The sequence below is a fragment of the Miscanthus floridulus genome, chromosome 16 (genome assembly GCF_019320115.1).
Source record: "Miscanthus floridulus cultivar M001 chromosome 16, ASM1932011v1, whole genome shotgun sequence".
Classification (NCBI taxonomy): Eukaryota; Viridiplantae; Streptophyta; class Magnoliopsida; order Poales; family Poaceae; genus Miscanthus; species Miscanthus floridulus.
The window spans coordinates 61503274-61522886 of NC_089595.1; the positions used below are offsets into that span (position 1 = coordinate 61503274).

Sequence of the window (19613 nt, forward strand, 5' to 3'; positions counted from 1 at the left end):
CTTCCCAAGCTTCACCATCTGCTGGATGTCGCAGTTTTCTGTCTTTTGTACGTCCAATATCATGCCATCGCATGTCTTCTGAAGTTTTGGTAGTTGAAAATAACCTTTGGATCCTTGGTATCAATGGAAAATAACGCAACAGTTTTGCTGGTTTCTTTTTCTTCTTAGGTTTAGCTGCAGAACCAATCTTCTTAGCATCTTTCCAACGAGAGCTCTCGCACACATCACAAAAATCTTTCTTAGCTGCATCTCCTCGGAAAAGCATGCAATCTTTGGGGCAAGCATGTATTTTCACATAGTCAAGGCCTAAAGCACGGATGATTCTCTTCGCTTGAGATAATATGTCTTAGGTAGGTCTGCCTCAGGAGGATATGAATCAGCTAGCACACCCAGAAGTGTTGTAAATGATTCTTGTGTCCAGCCATTTAAGCACTTTAAGTGATATAAGTTGACCAAAAATGACAACTTAGAAAATTTACACCCAGGATATAAGCTTGTGTGTGCATCCTTCAAGTATCTTTCATACAGATTCTGTTCACTCCCCTTAGCATTGTTTTTTTTTTTGAAGACATCACCGGAGGGGTGAGAGCCCCACCTGAATGGATTTTCCATTGATTCCGGCGAGCCGGTGGATGGAGGGTGCCAAGGCACCTACAGGGTCGAGGACCCGTAGTCATATTTAGATTACAAATGTCATCTTCAGGATGCTCATCCTCAGCTACAGAATGTTCCATATCTGCAAATCCTGATTCCACATCATCTACTTCACCTTCAGACATACTTGGTACTGACTCGAACATTTCAGCCCTGCAAAAGGCAGCTTGAAGTAGTTCTTGCATGCCATCTTGTACTGCAGCAGCCCTTGGGACACCCGAAGTAGGCAAATTTGTAGTGTTATTTGGAACGTCAACAAATGCTAATGGTGGACTGTCATACATTTCTCCATGATGAACCCAGGTCGTGTAACCTTGAATAATACCATCACATCTCAAATGTGTCCTGACTTCATCATGACTCTGGTTTAATCTGTTTTTGCATTTTTTGCTAGGACAAAGTATCTCGCTATCACGTGGAATGTCGCGGTAAGCAAAATTAAAAAATTGCTCAACACCATCTTGATATGCAGTATCCTGTCTTGGCTTACTCATCCAACTTCGATCCATCACCCTTTGACAAGAATAAAAATGAAATGGAATCAATCAGTGTTTTTCTTTTGCAATACATATAGATATCTGAGGACGAATAATAGTACTAGATTTGCACCAACAAAATCAGATCAACAATCTTTTAGGTACATAATAAACCATAAACCTATTCTATGCAGGCATGGTACTGGATAGAATCTTAATTTGAGCTGTAAGCTTGGCTTGAAATTTACATTTGTCTGTAAATCAAGAATATGACAATACAATAATTAGGTGACACCACAATTGGATCTGCTCCATTTTCATTTCTTCTTCAACGGATCAATCTTGGATAGGAAAAAATCATATATCTATATCTAAATTCAGCCTCCTGGTTTTAGTTCGCCTTGAAGCCCTCTTCTAAATTCAACCAACACACTGAGAAAACTATAGTTGCAATATATATGCAAACTCAATTCTATAAATAAATAAATAAGATCATCCCAAAACATCAGTTATCTGCATACGAGCATATTAATTAAAATCCTCCTTGCAGCCCATTGCTAGCAGTCAATTGGCATAACAAAAATATTTTATCCTCGTATCATTGAATCCTGAATGGAACTCATATACTAAATTGCTAACAACATACACTGCCACCTAGCCATCTCTAATTTTCTGCAGTTCCAGGATTATAGAAGCTGCAGAATTGATCAACTTCACCAGTGGACTGTAGACCAGAATAATATACAATGACAATGACTCACTGGTTATTGACATTCGTTGCATATCCGAAATCCAACACAGAACAAACAGAGTACTGCCCCGGATCTCACCTGTTAGCTTGTCCAGACGACTTGTAGAGCAGAGCAGCGGCAAGGAGCAGGACGGGGCAACGAGCTGTAGTCTAAACTCTGCTGAACAGCAGAACTGCAGATGCCACGGGCCACGATGGTCGCCGCCTCACCGGTTCGTGGCGCCCTGCGGTGGCCGGTGGATCTGCTAGCTGCTGCTACCTGCCGCAGTGCCGCTGAGAGGCCGAGGGACAATCTCCACCAGGCTGCTAGGCTGCACGCAAAATATATTAATAATAAAAAGTTTTAAATCATTACTCAAAATCCACCGTCTTTTCCTTCAAATGCACTAGATCCACCCTGTCCCCCTATCTCCTAGGACTAAAAAGAATAAAACATGGATATTTTTTTTTGGTGCGACGTTTGTTTTGGTTCGTCTGTCTGCCCCACGCCTGCAATCCCGCACCCATCGCTCGCTCGGTCTGCCTTCCCCTGCGATCACCGCGAGTCCAAGCCGCACAAAAGGAAACCACTCCTATGATTCCTCCGCCCCCTCCCCATCGTCGCCCACCCGCAGCTGGCCGCGCCGCCACCGCACCCGCCCGCAGCTCGCCGCGGCGTAGCTCGTGCCCGCCCGGAGCTGGCCGTGACACCGGCCGCGCCCACCCTCCTTGCGAGTCCAAAGCTCCCCACGACGGCACGGCCCCACGGCCGGATCCAGATCGGAGGTACTCCCCACTTTCCCCACTTCTTCTTCGCGTCACAAGCGACCCCGGACCCCTCGCCGGATTGGATCTCGCGCTTCGTCGGTGCCGGTGCCGGAGCCGGAGATGATGTCGTCATCGTCGGATGCGGCCGTGGCGCTGGAGCTGCAGGAGTCCGAGTGGGACGAGCTGCGGCGTGAGGCACGCAAGCTGGAGGGCGACCTCGACGTGAAGCTCTCCTCCTACGCACGCCTCGCCCGCGACGAGCTGTACGCCCTGGGTGTCGGGTCCGCCACCTGGTCACACGCACCGGCGTCGTCACCACGCTTGGCACCGGCCGCCCGCCCATTGTCGCGCTCCGGGCCGACATGGACGCACTGCCCATCCAGATACGTGCCTGCGTGGTGCGTGTGCCGGCATGTACGTGTTGTTCGTGCTACTATCATTGAACTAATCTTTTCAATTTCTCTCTTCGTCGGATTCAAATCCGTTTCCAAAATTTGAGGCGTGCTAACAAAAAGATTATTACTACATAGTACCAGAAATTATTCCAAGCGTGGCAAATTATTAATTTCCTGACGATTCATTTGCGGAGGTGCTTGTTTAATGTTGCCGATTTGTTTTCTTGTCCGTGATAGCATTTTTACTTCAAACATGGTGGCCGCATCTTTTAATCTGTGTGCTTATAAGCCAAGAATGGAAAGCCACCGCACATTGAAGTAGTTGTTTGCATTGTTTCTTGTGTAGGATGAGCAGGGAGATTAGGTTTAGTGTATCTATCCCTGGGAACTGCCATGGAGTTGGGTTTTTGACAAATTTATTAATCTGCGAGATATGGAATTGCATGCCCTTTTAATTCTCCCAATCTGTTCATGTCCAGGAGCCCAATTGAGCCTACAGTGCACTTGTATTGTCTTTTTGGCACCTCTGTGACATGAGCATGGCCTACTGCACCTGTATTATCTTTTCGGCACAAAAAAAAAAAAGAAAAACATGACGCATTATGGTGAACGTGAGATGTGATCTCTATTTGCTGATTTGGAGGCCAAGACATCATACCATGCACTTGCATTTTCCATGTCTTATTCTGTGGTCAGTATCGTGGTTACTGTAATTTTGACCAGGGATCTATTTCTCATCTTATTTCAGCGAGCAGCACTCTAGAGAGCTATCAAAGCCATCGGCATACTGTGCTCATGCTCTTCATGCAAAGGCTGAAAAGTGAGTTTTCTCCTCTTCTCCAAAATTACCACCTATTTATCTGAGCTTTGAGGATTGAACCAATGGAACATGAGTTGCAGGTTGTTTCACCTTACTACTTTGAGGTACATGCTGGGAGTACCAAAAAGCACCCATCCGACTACTTTTTGCTGGAAAATGGAAATAGTCTGCATGATGTATTGAGGGCATGGACAAATGCTACATTAGACATGTTGCGGTCTGCAATACGAAAGGCACAAAATGCTACATTAGACATGTTGTCTGCAATACGGAAGGCAAAAGGCCCAGCACCTCAGAAGAGAACATTCAGAAGCAAAGCCTACAAAAGTTTGTTATTCCTCCCCTCATCCATACCTTGCTCAGCTTGCTTAATTGCTTTATCTTGCACACTCCGCAGTGGGAAATTTGCTTTGTTTTGTGATTCGTGTCTTGAGTCCATGGGGGCTAAGAATAATAGCAGGTAACCTTTGTAACAGATATGTCCATTCTATTTTTATCAAATTGAAATATTTTTGGTTGTTTGATTTGTATTACCAGATATCACCGTAGTGTTAGCATGGGCGATATACTATACATTTTCCAGTTTTCCTGACCATGTGGCCGCATAGAGTGTTCCGTTTTCTAAATTTATTGTTTGGTATGTTCTTGCAGAAACTGACTTTATTTGTATAGTTCCATAAATCCATTCACATGTCAGATAATAGTAGAACAATTTTGTAGCACCATTTTTCATGTCTATCATCACTGCACTTTTCAACTGAGCACCTAGACTTGACACAACTTTGATGACAAGTATTTGTAGGATGAAATCCTTATATATATATGCTATCTATAGAGCTTGAGACTTGGAGAGCTTGAATTGAATCCAGAGTTCAATTTGATGCAGTTGTCAGTGGAGGATTTTGAGAATAAAATTAAAGTAAACTCTGCTGCTCCTGACTGCTGCCATTGGCAATTCCCCCTTTTGCTTCCCAGTTGTGATGCCTTCTGATTTCTCTCTTTTTTCTGTTGGATTGAAGAGGGATGCAATAACGCAAACATATGAAAGGTCGGTCAAAGCTGCTCAAGATTATGGGGTCATGAAAGAGAGCCCAGAGTTTGTTTCTTGTGCTTTGAAAAAAAATGATGCTTTCACCTGGTTTCAGTCGAGAAACTGATCCCTCTATCTCTCCATACAGGTCTTTGGTCTGAACATTTGTGCTTTCCTTAATATACGCGTGCCTCTGCTAGCCCACCCTGTTCGACGGCGGCACGATGGTATTTTGTTTTTAGAAATTTCCAACAACCAGAATGCTTTAGATGATAATTTGGAAAAATAAGAAGTTGGATCAGTTAAACCTGTTTGTCTTTCGATGTTTGATGCCTTCAATAATGTTTGTTCTGGGAGTATCTTTTTGTCTGCGATGGTCTAACTAAAACCAGTTATTTGAGTAGGAATTTTGGATCGAGAAGAACAAGGGAGGTTTACATATTCTCTACCTGGGTTGACCGGATAATGCATTCCATATTTAGCTATCAGTTTTCCTTATAACATGTTTTGTACATAGGCCAGAGGCTCATCTTTAGCAGATAACACTGGTAACTGTCTAATATAAAGACAACAGTTTCATTTGGCACTAATGCTTCATATCAATCTATGATGATGAAAGGAGATTTTGGACGGAAGTGTCTGTGGACTATTGTCCTTACAGTACTAGGGTAACAGGTTCAATTGTTTGTTGTTATATCTTGCATGAGTATTTTTTTTGGAATTATTGCTCAAGATATGGAAGTGTCAGTTTTCTGCTTGTTCTATACACCCTTGCAGTTATTAACTTGCACTGGTAGGATTGTGCCTCTTCCCCTGTAACTCAGAACAAGACGAGAAAGTGCTGACATCATTTCTTCTTCTTGCTCGACACATTCAGGCACTGGAGGTTGTGCAACAGGTCATTGGAGTTCAGGAACACCTTGTTTGGCTATGGCTGAAATCGTGTGAGAGATCTCCTTACACCTTCAATCTGCTTCAGGGCAAGGAAGCCAGGGTTGTTTGCTATGGGCTTCACCAATCAGCTCGGCACTCTTAGGCTCTCCCTGTTCATAACAATCTTTCTAGGACACTAGATGATTCCCCATGGTCTTGCAATCACACAATTAGCAATGTACTCAGTTCTAAGTCCTTCAGGTTAATTATGATTTAGCATTTTTGCAGCGCTTTGGTTGCTGCTGCCTGTTGGTCCTTATATTCTAAGCCTCCTAGCAAGGAAATTAAAGCCAAAACGACATCTTGGGCGGGGAACACATGATCTGTTTTTTCCTTGGAAAGTGTTTTGAGATACTGTACGCTTTCATAATCAAAGATGGATGCATATCTGAGTTCAAAGATGTATGCATATCTAGCGGCTAAAAGCTGGACTTTTGGCCAAACCAACAAGGAATCTGTACTAGAATCCTCGTTAGTACCTATTTACAGATGTTTGAATTGCTTTGATTCTATTTTGGTTTGGCTATGGGATTTATTTTATTAGAGCTTTATCTCTCGACCATATATGAGATGGATACTTCTTTTTATCCCCTTCAAATGCTGTGTTCCACTAAAAGGATGCATTGGTACTCTATTTCTTCAGTAATAGTCGGCTAATGTTTGATTTTTAGTAAAAATTGACATAATCTGCTCATGTTTGATTCCTTGCCGGTTGTTATTATTTTTAATTCCTTAATCACCCATGCCCCTTCATCTCTTGTGTCTTTGTTTGGTTGTTTTCATAAGCATATCTGAAATGCCGCTGTGGCGTTAGCACGAGCACTATACGCTTTGTTACCGATGCATATATTTTCTTTTGAATGTTTGATTTGTACTATCGAAGGTCGCCATTGCATTAGCCCGGGTATTTAATTTCACAGTATTATTATTTTATCGTGCGATCCATGTGTTTTTAGTACAAAAGTTTAGTTGTTCCGTAGCAACGCACGGGCACACTACCTAGTCTACTTTAAAAGTATTGACGGATAATCTGTCTAGGGAGAAGAAAAAAAGAGACACTACTAATAATAGGATATTATCTATGGAGAAGTGAGCTAAGTAATCCGATGTGCAACTTGAAAGTCGGAGAATGTACTTTACACTAATTTTAACTACCAATTGCTTAATTCATTCAAAAGATTTATATCTCTACCTCTTTCCTTCCCTGTTATATACTCCTAAAAAGACTCTAACATCATTATCTACCTTCTCACGAGTCCGCGTTCGAACACAAGTAAAACTTCACTCGAAGCTCACGTGTCCGCATCCTACGCGGTTACGATACGAAGACTGTATCCACGTGCCCGCATCGAATACAAAGTCCTCGGAGTTCACACGTCCATGTTCAATTACTGAGGTTCAGTTAAAAATATTAGGGGCTTAAGCGTTTCTACCCTTGTTTTTAAGCGAAATGGTGATTTTACTCTCGTTTTTTTAACTTTGTGATTTTACCCCTGCTTTTTCAAAACGAAAGGGAGACTCTACCCCTGGTCTGTTAAGCCCCTATAACGGTGTTAACTTTTGAACAAAAGGACAACTTTACCCATGCGTTTTTACCCCTATTTTATTATGCTATTTGTGTTTTCCCCTTGTTTTAGATCAGCAAGTTGACATTTTGTATACAAAATTTTTAGAAAAATTCGACAACATTTCTGCTGACAATCCATATAAACAGAATTTAATATCACACAACAAATCAATTTCACACATATTGCATTAACGGCAACAAACCAGATCCATATAACATGCCATCATAGTACCATATTAGATGCCAACATAGAGGTCCAAATAACATGTCAAACACCAACATAGAGGTCCAAATAATATGTGAAACACCAAATGACATATGAAACAAAAGTAGGAACTAGTAGTGAGTTTCTTAGGCAACTAGCAGTGAGCTACATATCAAGCATTGAAACCCAACAAAGTAGCAAGCCTCCCAGAAGTTGGTCATGTCTCGCTTCTTCTTGTTCCCCTTCCTGAAGCACTTGCACTTTGTATGAAAAAGGAGCATAATTATGTTAGTAAAGTTACTAAAATACATAGTAAAGAGAAGCAAATGTGCTATGTCTTACTTTGTCTCATTGTTGGCCTCTCCTAACCCTCCTCCCCTTCCTCTTCCCCTTCCCCTTCCCCTTCCCCTTCCCCTTCCTCTTCCCCTTCCGCTTCCTTACCACTTGCACTTAACAAGAATAGAGTAAAAGCAAGTTAATATAGGTGGCAACGTTGAAATTAGCTAGAAAAATAGTAACGAATAACAACCATGAATCACATACATTGTCTCATTGTTGTCCTCTGCTGAACCCCTTCCTCTTCCCCTTCCCCTTTCCCTTCCCCTTCCAGTTACAGTACCACTTGCACTAAATGTTTGTTCGAAGAATTGTTAGTACAAGTAAATATGAATAATTGGGCTAAATAAATGGAATTGGACAGCAATGCAATTAGGAGCACACTAGCCCTCACGGTAGGATGAAACCTTCTCTTTGTTGGAGAAAATTGCAGTGGCCCCTCAAAATTATTTATCTGAGCATTGATACATACTAATACATCCTCTACATTGATTAGAAATTACTCTAACAAATTTTTATCAGATTTAATTTCCATAGAATCATTCTCCAAATCACGCCACAAGGTAATGTACTGTTTAGAACCCCACAAGCATTGCTCAACAATGAAATCAACTAGCTACAGCAGCCCAAAGCTAATTGTGTCAACAACTTTGGTTGGCAAAGTTCTACCTTGCCACCACGTTTTTTACCACTGTCTGGCAAGCTGAAAAACGAGTGCACTCTAACAACAAGTTCCAATTTACTGTGATTTAGCCTACAAATCACAGCAGGGAAGAAACGAGTTAACACATCTACTAATCGCGGCTATTTTTCTATTGCTTGAAGCACACATATCAGAAATTGCAAAATATACCTGGGCTCTTCCATGGTGGTCGGCTCTTCCATGGTGCCTGACTGGAGATGTCGGTCAAGATGCTGCTATTGTGGGCTCTAGCCTACGGGGCGGGGCCGAGCGAGAGCCCGCGCGGCGCTCCCATCCGGTGGCCGCGCCGCCGGGGGAGGAGGAGATGAGCCGGTGGAAGCGGGGCCAGAGGGAGGAGGAGATGAGCCGAGGGGGAAGCGTGCCGGAGGGAGGAGGAGCGGCACCACCGCTTGCCATGCCGCCGGGTAGCGAAACCCTAGCACGAGTCCAGGCATCGAGCCATGAGTCGCGACTCCCTTCGAGGACGATTTGAGAGACCGTGACAATGGAGATAGGGAGTGAGGGGTACCACGGTCTTTTTGTGTCGGTCCCTTTTCTTTTTTCTTTTTTTAACCAGTTAATCCAATAATTTTAGACGGTGTTACAAAGGAGGGGTAGATGGGAGCTTTGTTTCAATATAAGGAGGGTAAAATCACAAAGTTAAAAAATGAGGGGTAAAATCACCATTGTACTATGGAATAAGGGTAGAAACACAAAATTCCCAAAATATTATGACCCCGGTGCAACGCACGGGCATATATCTAGAAAAAAGAGAGTTTTCGCTTCTGCCGTCGAAGAGTTTTCGATTTGTGAGGACGACAACATTGTGGATTGGAATTATAGTAGCCTCGTCTTCACTATTGTTATAGAGAATGTAGTAACTAGATCAATATATGATCTCTCCAATTAGACCACTGGTAGTGCTATCATCTAAAATACCACATATTCGAGGTTCCAACACTAGCACTATTTTGTGTTCTTTTTATGTTATAAATATTCTATAGTATTTTTTGTGTTCTTTTTCATAATATTACATTACTATATACTATAGTGGCCAAGAGTACAAGCAGGTCCAAAAAAAACTTGAGGTAGAATGTTAAGAAAAATATTTTCAAATTTTAAACTTAAATTTTTATGGCGATATAAATCGTAAGTACAAATGTTTAGTAACTACAAATTTGTAGCAAAAATATGTATGAGAGAACTTAGATATGTAATGGATGTTAATAATTTTTTTACAATGTCTCTACATGCTACTGATGGATGACGAACGTACATTTAATTTTGTTTCACTTTGAGATGTTTTCAATATCGTATCAAGAAGCATGTTTACGTGACTATGTACGATTACTGATATGCTTTGCAACGTGTATAAAATATACTAACAGTTTAAAGCGTGTCTAACTTCATGTTATTTTGAGACGACTTTAGTATTGTATAAAAAACATCTTTAATTGTCTATGGAGCATTCTATGATACGCTTTCTAACGTGTCTAGAAGCTATTGATGATTAAAAGTGTGTCTACCACCATGTCACTTTGAGACGCTTACAATACCATTATAAAAAGTGTCTTTAGCTACCTTTTAACACTAAAAACGTGTCTAATATCGTGTTATGTTGACACGTTCATAAAATTGTGTTAAAAGCATCTTTACATGACTATGTAGATACGCTTTTAGTGTGCGTTACTATAAAAACATGCCTAGAGCAACCATTTCTTGTAGTGCTCTCGCCACACGCCGCACGGCGCTGCCCAACCTCTCCTCCAGCCTGACCCCTAGGAGAGATGGGGAGGGGTCGAGCTCCACCAAGTACACCTGTTCTGATGGGGACATGCATGCTTGCTCAGTCTGCTAGGACTGAGGGGACAACCGTCTCAGAGCAAGCGCCATCCCTGCACCACACTGCAGACAAGACAGGACCGCTGAGCGGTGATGATAGGCACGGTAAACCATCATCCAAATATGGCCTAATGGGATGGGCATACGGCCCTACCCACTATGGGATGGGGCTCACGAATATGGCCATGACTTTATTCATCAAAGCAAATCATGTTTATCTACGACGGTACCGACTTGGGAAGATTCTAGAAGACAACTCACTGAAGCAGACCATGAGAGGATGCCATGTGGGGCCATCTGGCCCCACTTGTAGGCCTACTGGTCTATGGGACCCATGGGTCAGCGTCTCCTTCGAACATCGGTTCTCCACCACCTCCTAGATTGCATCTACGCCATCCTTTTAAGTCAGTTTGATCTGAGGGTCCAGAATTGACACTACCCCCTATATACAGCCTTATACCCCCCTCCCTAGAGCCATCCTGAAACCATAATTCATATCCTCATCTTAGGATCAGGGCATTGCATTCAAGGGAGATTAGTCCTCTAGTTAGGATCTATTCTTTGTACACAATAGAGAGAGTAAGGGAAGAGTTTGGCGGAAGTACCAGCCTATCGGTGTTACCTTCATGACTTGTACATTGGCGGATCTAGGCTTCTCCATGTCTACATCTGAGATACTTCTAGTAATTGATTTCTGTTTAAAGTAAGTATTGTGCTCTTTTTGTTCACTGAGTTCATAGTTCTTTTGAGTACTCTAGTTCTTGCTAGCTGAATTAGAGTAGTACTCGTTATCATAAGTGTGGTGCTTAGGCTTTCGGCTACCTATTTTTGTTCCCTTCTCCTTGGTTGTGATGGTAGTAGTGGGTGGTGATAGCCCCATCTATCCTTTATAGTCCACTTCGAATTGAGCAGGTTCTTAAATTAGCAGGACCATAGTCGCGTCGGTAGAGTTATCTATTAGCGGTGCTTCACCTGTCTAAGCGGCGTCCCAAGTGAACACTAGAAGTCATAAGCCTTGCTTTGCATAGGGTCATAACCATAGGAATCCTCTCTACTCATACCTTAAACCTTGATTGCTATCCCTAGACAAACTAGTAGACAACACACACATTTCCCTATGGATACGATACTCGATAATACTCTGGGTGAAAACTACTTCAATACCCATGTGCCCTTGCAGGATTTTGTCTTGTGTGCCACCACAGGAGTCAACAAGTTTTATGGCACCATTACCGGGGAAACGGTTGCTATGATTTCGTCGAACCAGGTTTCTCCTTGTATCTTTTATTTTATTTCATTTTAAGCATGGATAACATCACACCTATCAATCAATTCGCTATTCTCATGGGCGCACAACTAGAGCCACTAGAATCTTTGAAACATATCCTTACATCTGGCTATGAGTTGCGTCCAAGTTTAATAAATTTGGTCCAGGAACAATCGTTCTCAGAAGAAGGTGATGAAAACCCATATACTCACCTACAAGAGTTTGAGCAAACTTGTGCATGCTTGCATATCATGGGCATGTCACATGAAACTTTAAAGTGGAAGCTATTTCTGTTCTCTTTGACAGGAACAGCTAAACACTGGTATACACGAATCCGTAGGGAGTGTATGAGGAGATTGGGAAGCCTTATGTTCTAGCTTTTGCTTATCTTTCTTTCCCATCTCTGGAGTGGTTAGCCTTTGAAGAGAAGGTTCTATCTTTCAAATAGAAATAAAAATAATGTCTTGGTGTGGCATGGGCACATTTAATGACCTAGTCCAATTTTGGCCCTGACCTTGCCATCCAAGACCCTATGCTTTTACAACACTTTTATATGGGTCTTAGTGGGGAGACCGCGTAGTTTCTTGATACAACTTCTAGAGGTGTTTTGTTACATTGCTCTGCTAGTGAAGGGAGAAAAATCCTAGAGAACACCCCTACACTAGCGTTCGTGACGACTAGCCTAGAAGACGTAGTTAAGAAAACTCCTGAAGTAGAACCTTTGATAGTTGAGCCCAAACCTTTAGCTACACCTCTTGAAGCCTCAACTGTCCTCCAAGTTCCTGAACCACCGAAGGAAGTAGAAATTCCTCCTTTGGAAAATATGTTGGAATTCGAGGATGAGCTCTTCTCCGACTTTGGAAACACCTCGAATTATTATGCAATAAGGAAATCTTTGGCACCATCAGCACCTCACCAGCATCTTCCTCACCCAACCGAAGAGAAGTTCCTTAAAAAGACTATAAAGGAGTTGACGAAGATCATAAGCAATGAGTGGTTGAGAGAATTCAAGCTTTCTCCTGAAGTTATTCATTTAGATTATCCTTCTACATCCATTCGTTGTCAGATTTGTAAAACCTCCTTTGATGCTTTTTATAATCTGGTTGTAGGAGTAAATCTTATGTCTAAATCTTTTACACATACCCTTCCTAGAAATATGCAATTAACTCCTACAACCAAACTCTTAAAAAGTCTCTCAGGGCAAATTCTTCCTAGTGAAGGAATTTTTCACCTCATCCCTATCAAAGTAGATGAAACCAAGGTGTATCTTAGTTTTTATGTTTTCGATATTTAGGAGTTCGATCTTCTGATAGGACATCCAAGTAGAGAGACTCCTCCATGAGGGAAGAAAGGGGAGTATAAATGTAAGTCTCAAGAAAAGCTTAAACCTTCCTATTCCCATCACTCACTCATTACATGTTAAGACAGGAGATGAGTCCCGAGTGTTGATGGTAGTTAACAACCATTACAAACCTTCAATATAACATGTATAAGGGCATAAATATAATTCACCAATGAAGGTCTAAGGGTTTAAACTAATAGATTCCATGAGTTCTGGTGAATTTGTATTTTCTACCGTCAAGGTGGACCTAGATGTCAGACTTAATGGCTCTTATCCACAGCGAAAACAACCCCAGAAGGTTCTAGAAGACTTGAGAGGGCTCCACGCCGAAGTGAAGGGCTGAGATGCCCGCCAGGTGGGGCCGGCCTGGCCCCATCTGTAGGCCGACAAGCCCCTAGGGCCCACATGTCAGTCCTACCTTGCTATGTCGATTCGCATCACCTTAACGATTGCAATCCGTTTATTCAAGTCGGTTTGATCCGATGGCTCAGGATTGATGCTCTGGCCTATATATACCAGCCCCTGCCATCCCCTAGGAGAACCCCAAGTCATGAGGTCATTTGAGAAGACAGAGACCCTAATCATCCTCAGAGCTCCATCAATTCTAGGGCATAGCTAGTTAAGCTAGGTCTAGAGGGAGGCAAGCAGGTTATGCTTGGATTTCTGATCATGTCAAGAGCGTGGTTTGGTAGTCTTTGTACCCCCTCTCTTTTGTATCTCTCATTACTTTTATATATTTGCTACAATTGTTATGACATTATTATTCATATTGTTCATGTTTGAGTTATAATGTTCATTGTCTACTTTGATTATATGCTTAGTATAGTTGGATTATCATCATGTTCATGCATAAGTTTGTATAGCGCTCACTCTAGGGATCCATGGGTGGGTGGTCAACATTGTGTAAGCATGGTGCTTATGCGTTGTTTACCTGCGGATACACCCTATATTCCTGGTCATGTGGTAGATCGCGGATGTGACATTCCCATTGAGTCCTTTGTTGTCCACTCCCTGAATATAGGTATTCCACGTAGGATGCAGTTACGAAGGAAGACAAGCTCTATTCTTAATCTTTCTTAGTAATATCCCTTATGTGTAGATATGACAAAGGTCTTAGTAATAACTACTAGGTATAAATGCACTAATCAATGTATGCTTTGACTTGTAATTAAGAATGACTTAGGAATTATTCCTCTAGTATTCTACCTGACCATGCTAATGCTATAGAAAGGAGTACTCTGAGTGATTTATCATTATCATTAATCAATACTTATCATATATCTTATCCTATGACTTACCCCTATTATGAGTAGAACATTGGTTATGGTTTACTTCTCCATCAATAGTATAAGTTATCAATACATGTCCATGCTAGACCTCACCTAGTGGTAAAAATATAGATAGCGATACCTAAAATACTCTCAGGGTGTAGTACTACAATGGTATATTATCTGTGTACTTGCAGATTCCTTTCATTCATATTTATATATTCTTTCTAGTCACATGAAATAATAAAGAACTACTTAGTATTATTCTAGTAGCAATACTAGGTGAAACCAACAAGCATCTCTGGCACCTATCATTAGGGATGGCAACCTAGTTGAAAGCTCTACTATGGTTTTGGTGAATTGATGAAACCCTAAGTGCTAACCTAGTTTATCAAAGTGATCATGAGATAGGTCATACTATTCCAAGTGATGGAGCAATGTTGAAGATCATGATGATCATGTGGTGACCATGATGATGAAGTGCTTGGACTTGGAAAAGAAGAAAGAGAAAAATAAAAAGCTCAAGGCAAAGGTGAAACTTAATAGGAGCTTTTTGGTTTGGTGATCGAGACACTTAGCGAGTGTGATCACGTTTAGGATAGATGGTCATACTATTATGAGGGGAGCTCTTATCGGACAACTCGATCATCTAGTGCCACTAGGTGTTGAAATACTTGCATTGCATTTTAGGGCTAGTGCACATTCGGTGAGAAGTGATTAACCTTTGAAAAATGTTTGTGAAAATGCTAACACACTTGCACGTGATGGTGAAACACTTGGAGTGTTAGCAGATTTGCAAAGGTGTTGAAAAAGGTGAAGAAAAGTAGGCATAGTCGGGCTTGTGTTGCTGCCCTGATGGCACCGCCACCCCTGTGGTGGTGACCGACAGAGGAGGCTGAGAGGGAGGTGTTTTGGGGGGTACCGCCACCCCTTGTCCGGTGGCACCGCCACCTCTAGGGCGGTGCCCACCTAGACGTGGCCGAGAAGGGCTAGAGCTGGGGCTGGCATTGCTAGTGACGATGTACACCGCCCTAGGTGCGACGGTGCACTGCCAGGGGGCACCATCACCCCTGTCCAGTAGCACCACCCCTTTTCAACAGAGAGTGGGTGAACTAGAGTTGGGCACCACCGTGAGCACCGCCACCCCTAGACGGTGTGCCACCCCATTTTTCCAAAGAGCATGGATTTTATGTTGTTGGCTAGGGTGGCATCGCCACCCCCTGTCTGGTGCCACCGCCACCTGTCTGGTGACTGCTGATAGTCAAACTAACTGTTGGATTTGACCATTAAGGGGCACCGCCACCCCATGTCCGATGCCACACCGACATGTCCGGTGACCCCACAGAAGCTGACTCAAAGGGGTAATGGCTCTATTTGCTTGTGGGCTTATAAATAGATCTAGTGGCCAACCTTGGCCACTCTCTTGGCACTTTTAATAGTTGCATACACCCTTTGAGAGCTGAGCTCACCACTTCACACACTTGCACACTTGATTTCATCATGTTGAGTGAGATTGGAGAGCCTCTAGTGCATTTCTTAGTGTTCTAGCATCTTGTGGCACTAGTTAGGCAATTTGGGCTGGTGGAGTTCTTGTTACTCTTGGTGTTTGCCGAAACCTAGATGGCCCGGTGATTGGTGGATCATTGAGTGGCTATTGGTGATTGTTGCTGGCTCCGATCATCGACATTGTGAAGGGTTCTTGTGCCTTCTCCGTGAGAGATCACGGAAGGCAACTCTAGTGGATTGCGTGTGGCTTGTGTGATCCTCATCTTGTGTTGGTTGTGCGGCACCCTATTGAGGGTTTGGCATGTGATGCCAATTAGCACGTGAACCTCTAAGTGAGTGAATCGCCACAATGAGGACTAGCTTGCCGACAAGCAAGTGAACCTTGGTAAACAATCATTGTGTCATCATTTGATTCCGAGATGATTAGTCTTCATTAGTATTCATTCTTGTGATTGATTGACTCCTTTGGTGATTGGCTCATTCCTCTACACGGCGGTATAACACTCAATCCTTCTTGTGCATTTACATTTCTTAGTGTAGCTTGACCCTTTAGTGTAGCTAGTTTTGTGTGGTAGAACTGCACCCAAAATAACACGCTTTCGAAGGCTCTCGTCTTCCACTAGACACTAAGCACCCCGAAAGTTAGCTACATCGGACAGTTTCAGTCGAGCCCACCCCAAGGGAGAACTCAAAACAATCCTACATTTTACCACCAGGATCTAATAATGAGTACGGGTTTACAATACTTAGTCCATTTCATACAACAAAGAGTTCTTGGAAATTATTTATTACAATACTAGAGTTTAGAGTGCAATAATTAAATAGCAGAATTAAAATGAACATCTAGCAAAATTAATACAAGGATCCGTCTGTGCCCACCAGAATAATCCTCCACACAAGAGCTACTCCTCAAGCTACACCTGCAACATGGGTAAAATAAATCTTGAGTACACAATGTACTCGTAAGACTTACCCGACTAGAGGGAATAGTTTCCCAACTCCAAGGGGTATGATAGGCAATAAGGGTTTGTTGTTTTCTTTTTGTTTGTGAAAAGCATTACTAGAAGTACGTCCTTAAGATCAAGTTTAATTAGCATTCATGATCACTTCATTAACTAACCATTCTAGGTAAGCACCTGTTCTACTTTCGAGCAAGGGTTGAGCAATCAAAACCATTTCACAATCTTTCATCTTCCAGTCCTTACTATGGTGCTAGACCATAGCCAAGTCGTACCGTCTCATGGAAATGGTGATTCATGAACCAATGTATCCTAGCTGGGTACCCCGAAACACATGCCTCACTTGTACCCTAGGAACAAACAAGACCAACCCATTCCACTCCTGTCAAGATGCCCAAGTCTCCGTCCAAACTTAGACTCCAAGCCCCCACTCTCGAGACCCGGTCTCAACATGGTGCTTAGACCTCCACCTTTCCCCACCTCTAATAAGTCGGTTCGAAAAGAGTAGGAACCCACGACAAGAGCGTAACGAGCCTTCCTACTCCCATAAGCATGTATGTGCTTAGGATAATAAGTCTGTGACCTAACTACCATCCACAGCAATGACCGATCCTCAATCGACATGAACAGGGAAAATAGTATAACCAAGTTAAGCCTCATTGGCCACTAGGACACAACTTGTTACACCCACCAATATCCCATGCCATATCCCTACCCGATCTCCATTTTCTTTTCATCATTTTATTATGAGAGTAATAATAATAATCACCTATTGTGAGCAACGATAGGTTACTCACGCTACCGATAACCTAAGCATAGTAGTTACTCGAACCTGTACTAGTAGGACTCATAGGATAGTTATATCTATGCAGGTGGTTTTCACAAGATTCCTATAACATAAAGTACACATAACATATATATACAGTGACTATAAAAAATATGGGGTTATGCACCAGGGGCTTGCCTTAGGGCAAGGCGCGGTGTCAGCTGAGTTAGTCGGTGGTGGCTCTAGGACCTCCTGCACATAGAATCTCCTCCTCATACTCCTCAACGACCTCCTCAAACTCACGATCGTCTATGGTCACTATCTCCACCAACTCGTTCTCTACATGCATGCAATGATGATGCAACACTTAGCATTTAGGCAACAACAACTCTTAAAATAAGAATACACATACTAAGCTACTAAGCTAGCTCTAATGACTAAGGTACTAAGCTAACTATCATCTTTACCAAGCAAAGTATTAGGGTTCAACTAACAAACACCTAGCTTTACAAATTAAGGATATATCTTTATTTCGACTAATGATCAATGTATATTCAAACAAAGAGCATTTAACTACCCTAATGCTTGGTCCATTCTAAGGATACAAAAATTATAGTGAGCACTATAGTAATACAATGAAGCTACCATGAAAATTTTAGGACTAAAGCTATCACCAATTTATCCACAAAAATTCCTACACTATTTAACCTAATAATATTGAGCACTCTCAAATGATTTAATAGCCCCTAGTATCAATATGTATATGTATACATTAATTATAGTAAAATAGATAGATCACAATTTTAGAAACCTAACAAAATTTGTTTCACAATTTTAGGGCATCTATAAGATTTTATATTAATTAAAGAAAACTGGCTCTTGAATAAAAATATAAAGCTATTTCTAATTCTTTACGAAAAAGAGAAACCGAACTGGCCCAGCGCGGCCCATGGCGGGCAACCCACATGCACACTAGCATTTTAGCAGAAAAGCCCCCGCGCTTCTTGCTATTAACACGACCACTATGCGCCCTATTCCTTTAGTCAGCGATTATGCGCGAAGGCCCATGAAAAGACTCATCTTCGCATTGGGGAGGTCCCCAAAGCCCTTGCGCTCACCGGCGATAGAGGTAGAGGGTGAGCATCAATGACTCACCAAGGACTTGGCCGAGGCGATGGTTCGGCTAGAGACGCCCTGAGCAAGGCTGGCCGCGTATGCGCTGCGAGCTTAGCGACGAGCCGTGGCGGACGCGACCGCGTCAGCAGCGTTGGGACAGCGGTAGAGGTACGGCTCAGGTGTGCATGGTGAGGAGGGGTTTGAGGCAAGTCTAGCGGTGCAGCCAATTTGGCTTGAGGTGGTCAGATGGGAGCTGCCCTCGGTGATGGGTAGACTAGGCCTTATCGGCACGGTGGTGGGAAAAAGCTCCAAAATTGAAGCTTGGCCGGGCACCATTCAAGGTAGGGTGGGGAATGGTTGGCTAGGTGGCTTGACAGCGGCACCAGAGACGCAACGAAATGACCCGAGGTGACCTCTCCCTGCCGTATTTACTTTCATGGCTCAGTTAGCCATGGTGGGAGAGAGAAGAGGGGGAAACTGGAGCTCGACGTGACCTCATCTTGGTGGGATGCGGCCAATGCGACTAGGGCAACACATGCGCTGACGCTATGGACAACACACATGTGTCTTTGACCGAGCACTGCCTGCGTGGCCGTAGCGCCATAAATGGCAAGGTGACGGTGCGGGTAGTTGGTTAGGGGGCAAGCCCTTGTGCGCACAGTGAGGAACCAAGCAATAGCACATCGTAGTACCAGCAGTAGATGCATCACAGCAGAATGGCAGGGACAGTGGAGCAGCGTCGGGGCATCCCACAACTCAGCGCGGTGAGCGGCGGCTAGGGCGCATGGCCCGTGGTGGAAGTAGCACCGCACGGCCAGGGCAGGCGGCCAACCATGGACGGCCACACCCAGCCATGGCCAAGCTAGGAGTAGGCCCAGCCAACATGGCCTTGTCAACACGCGCGATGCCGAGCTACGGAAGAGGCGGTGATCGCAGCCCCCGGCCACATAG

The 19613-nt window shown here is 43.1% G+C and overlaps 1 protein-coding gene across 1 annotated transcript; it reads right to left on the reverse strand.

The window, feature by feature from the left end:
- Positions 1-306: 306 nt before the first annotated feature.
- On the reverse strand, positions 307-1163 carry LOC136512311 (uncharacterized). Its single transcript, XM_066506274.1, has 2 exons — positions 693-1163; positions 307-555 (listed from the first exon to the last, which is right to left on the reverse strand). The coding sequence occupies exons 1-2, from the start codon at positions 1161-1163 to the stop codon at positions 307-309; spliced, it is 720 nt and encodes a 239-aa protein (XP_066362371.1).
- Positions 1164-19613: the final 18450 nt, after the last annotated feature.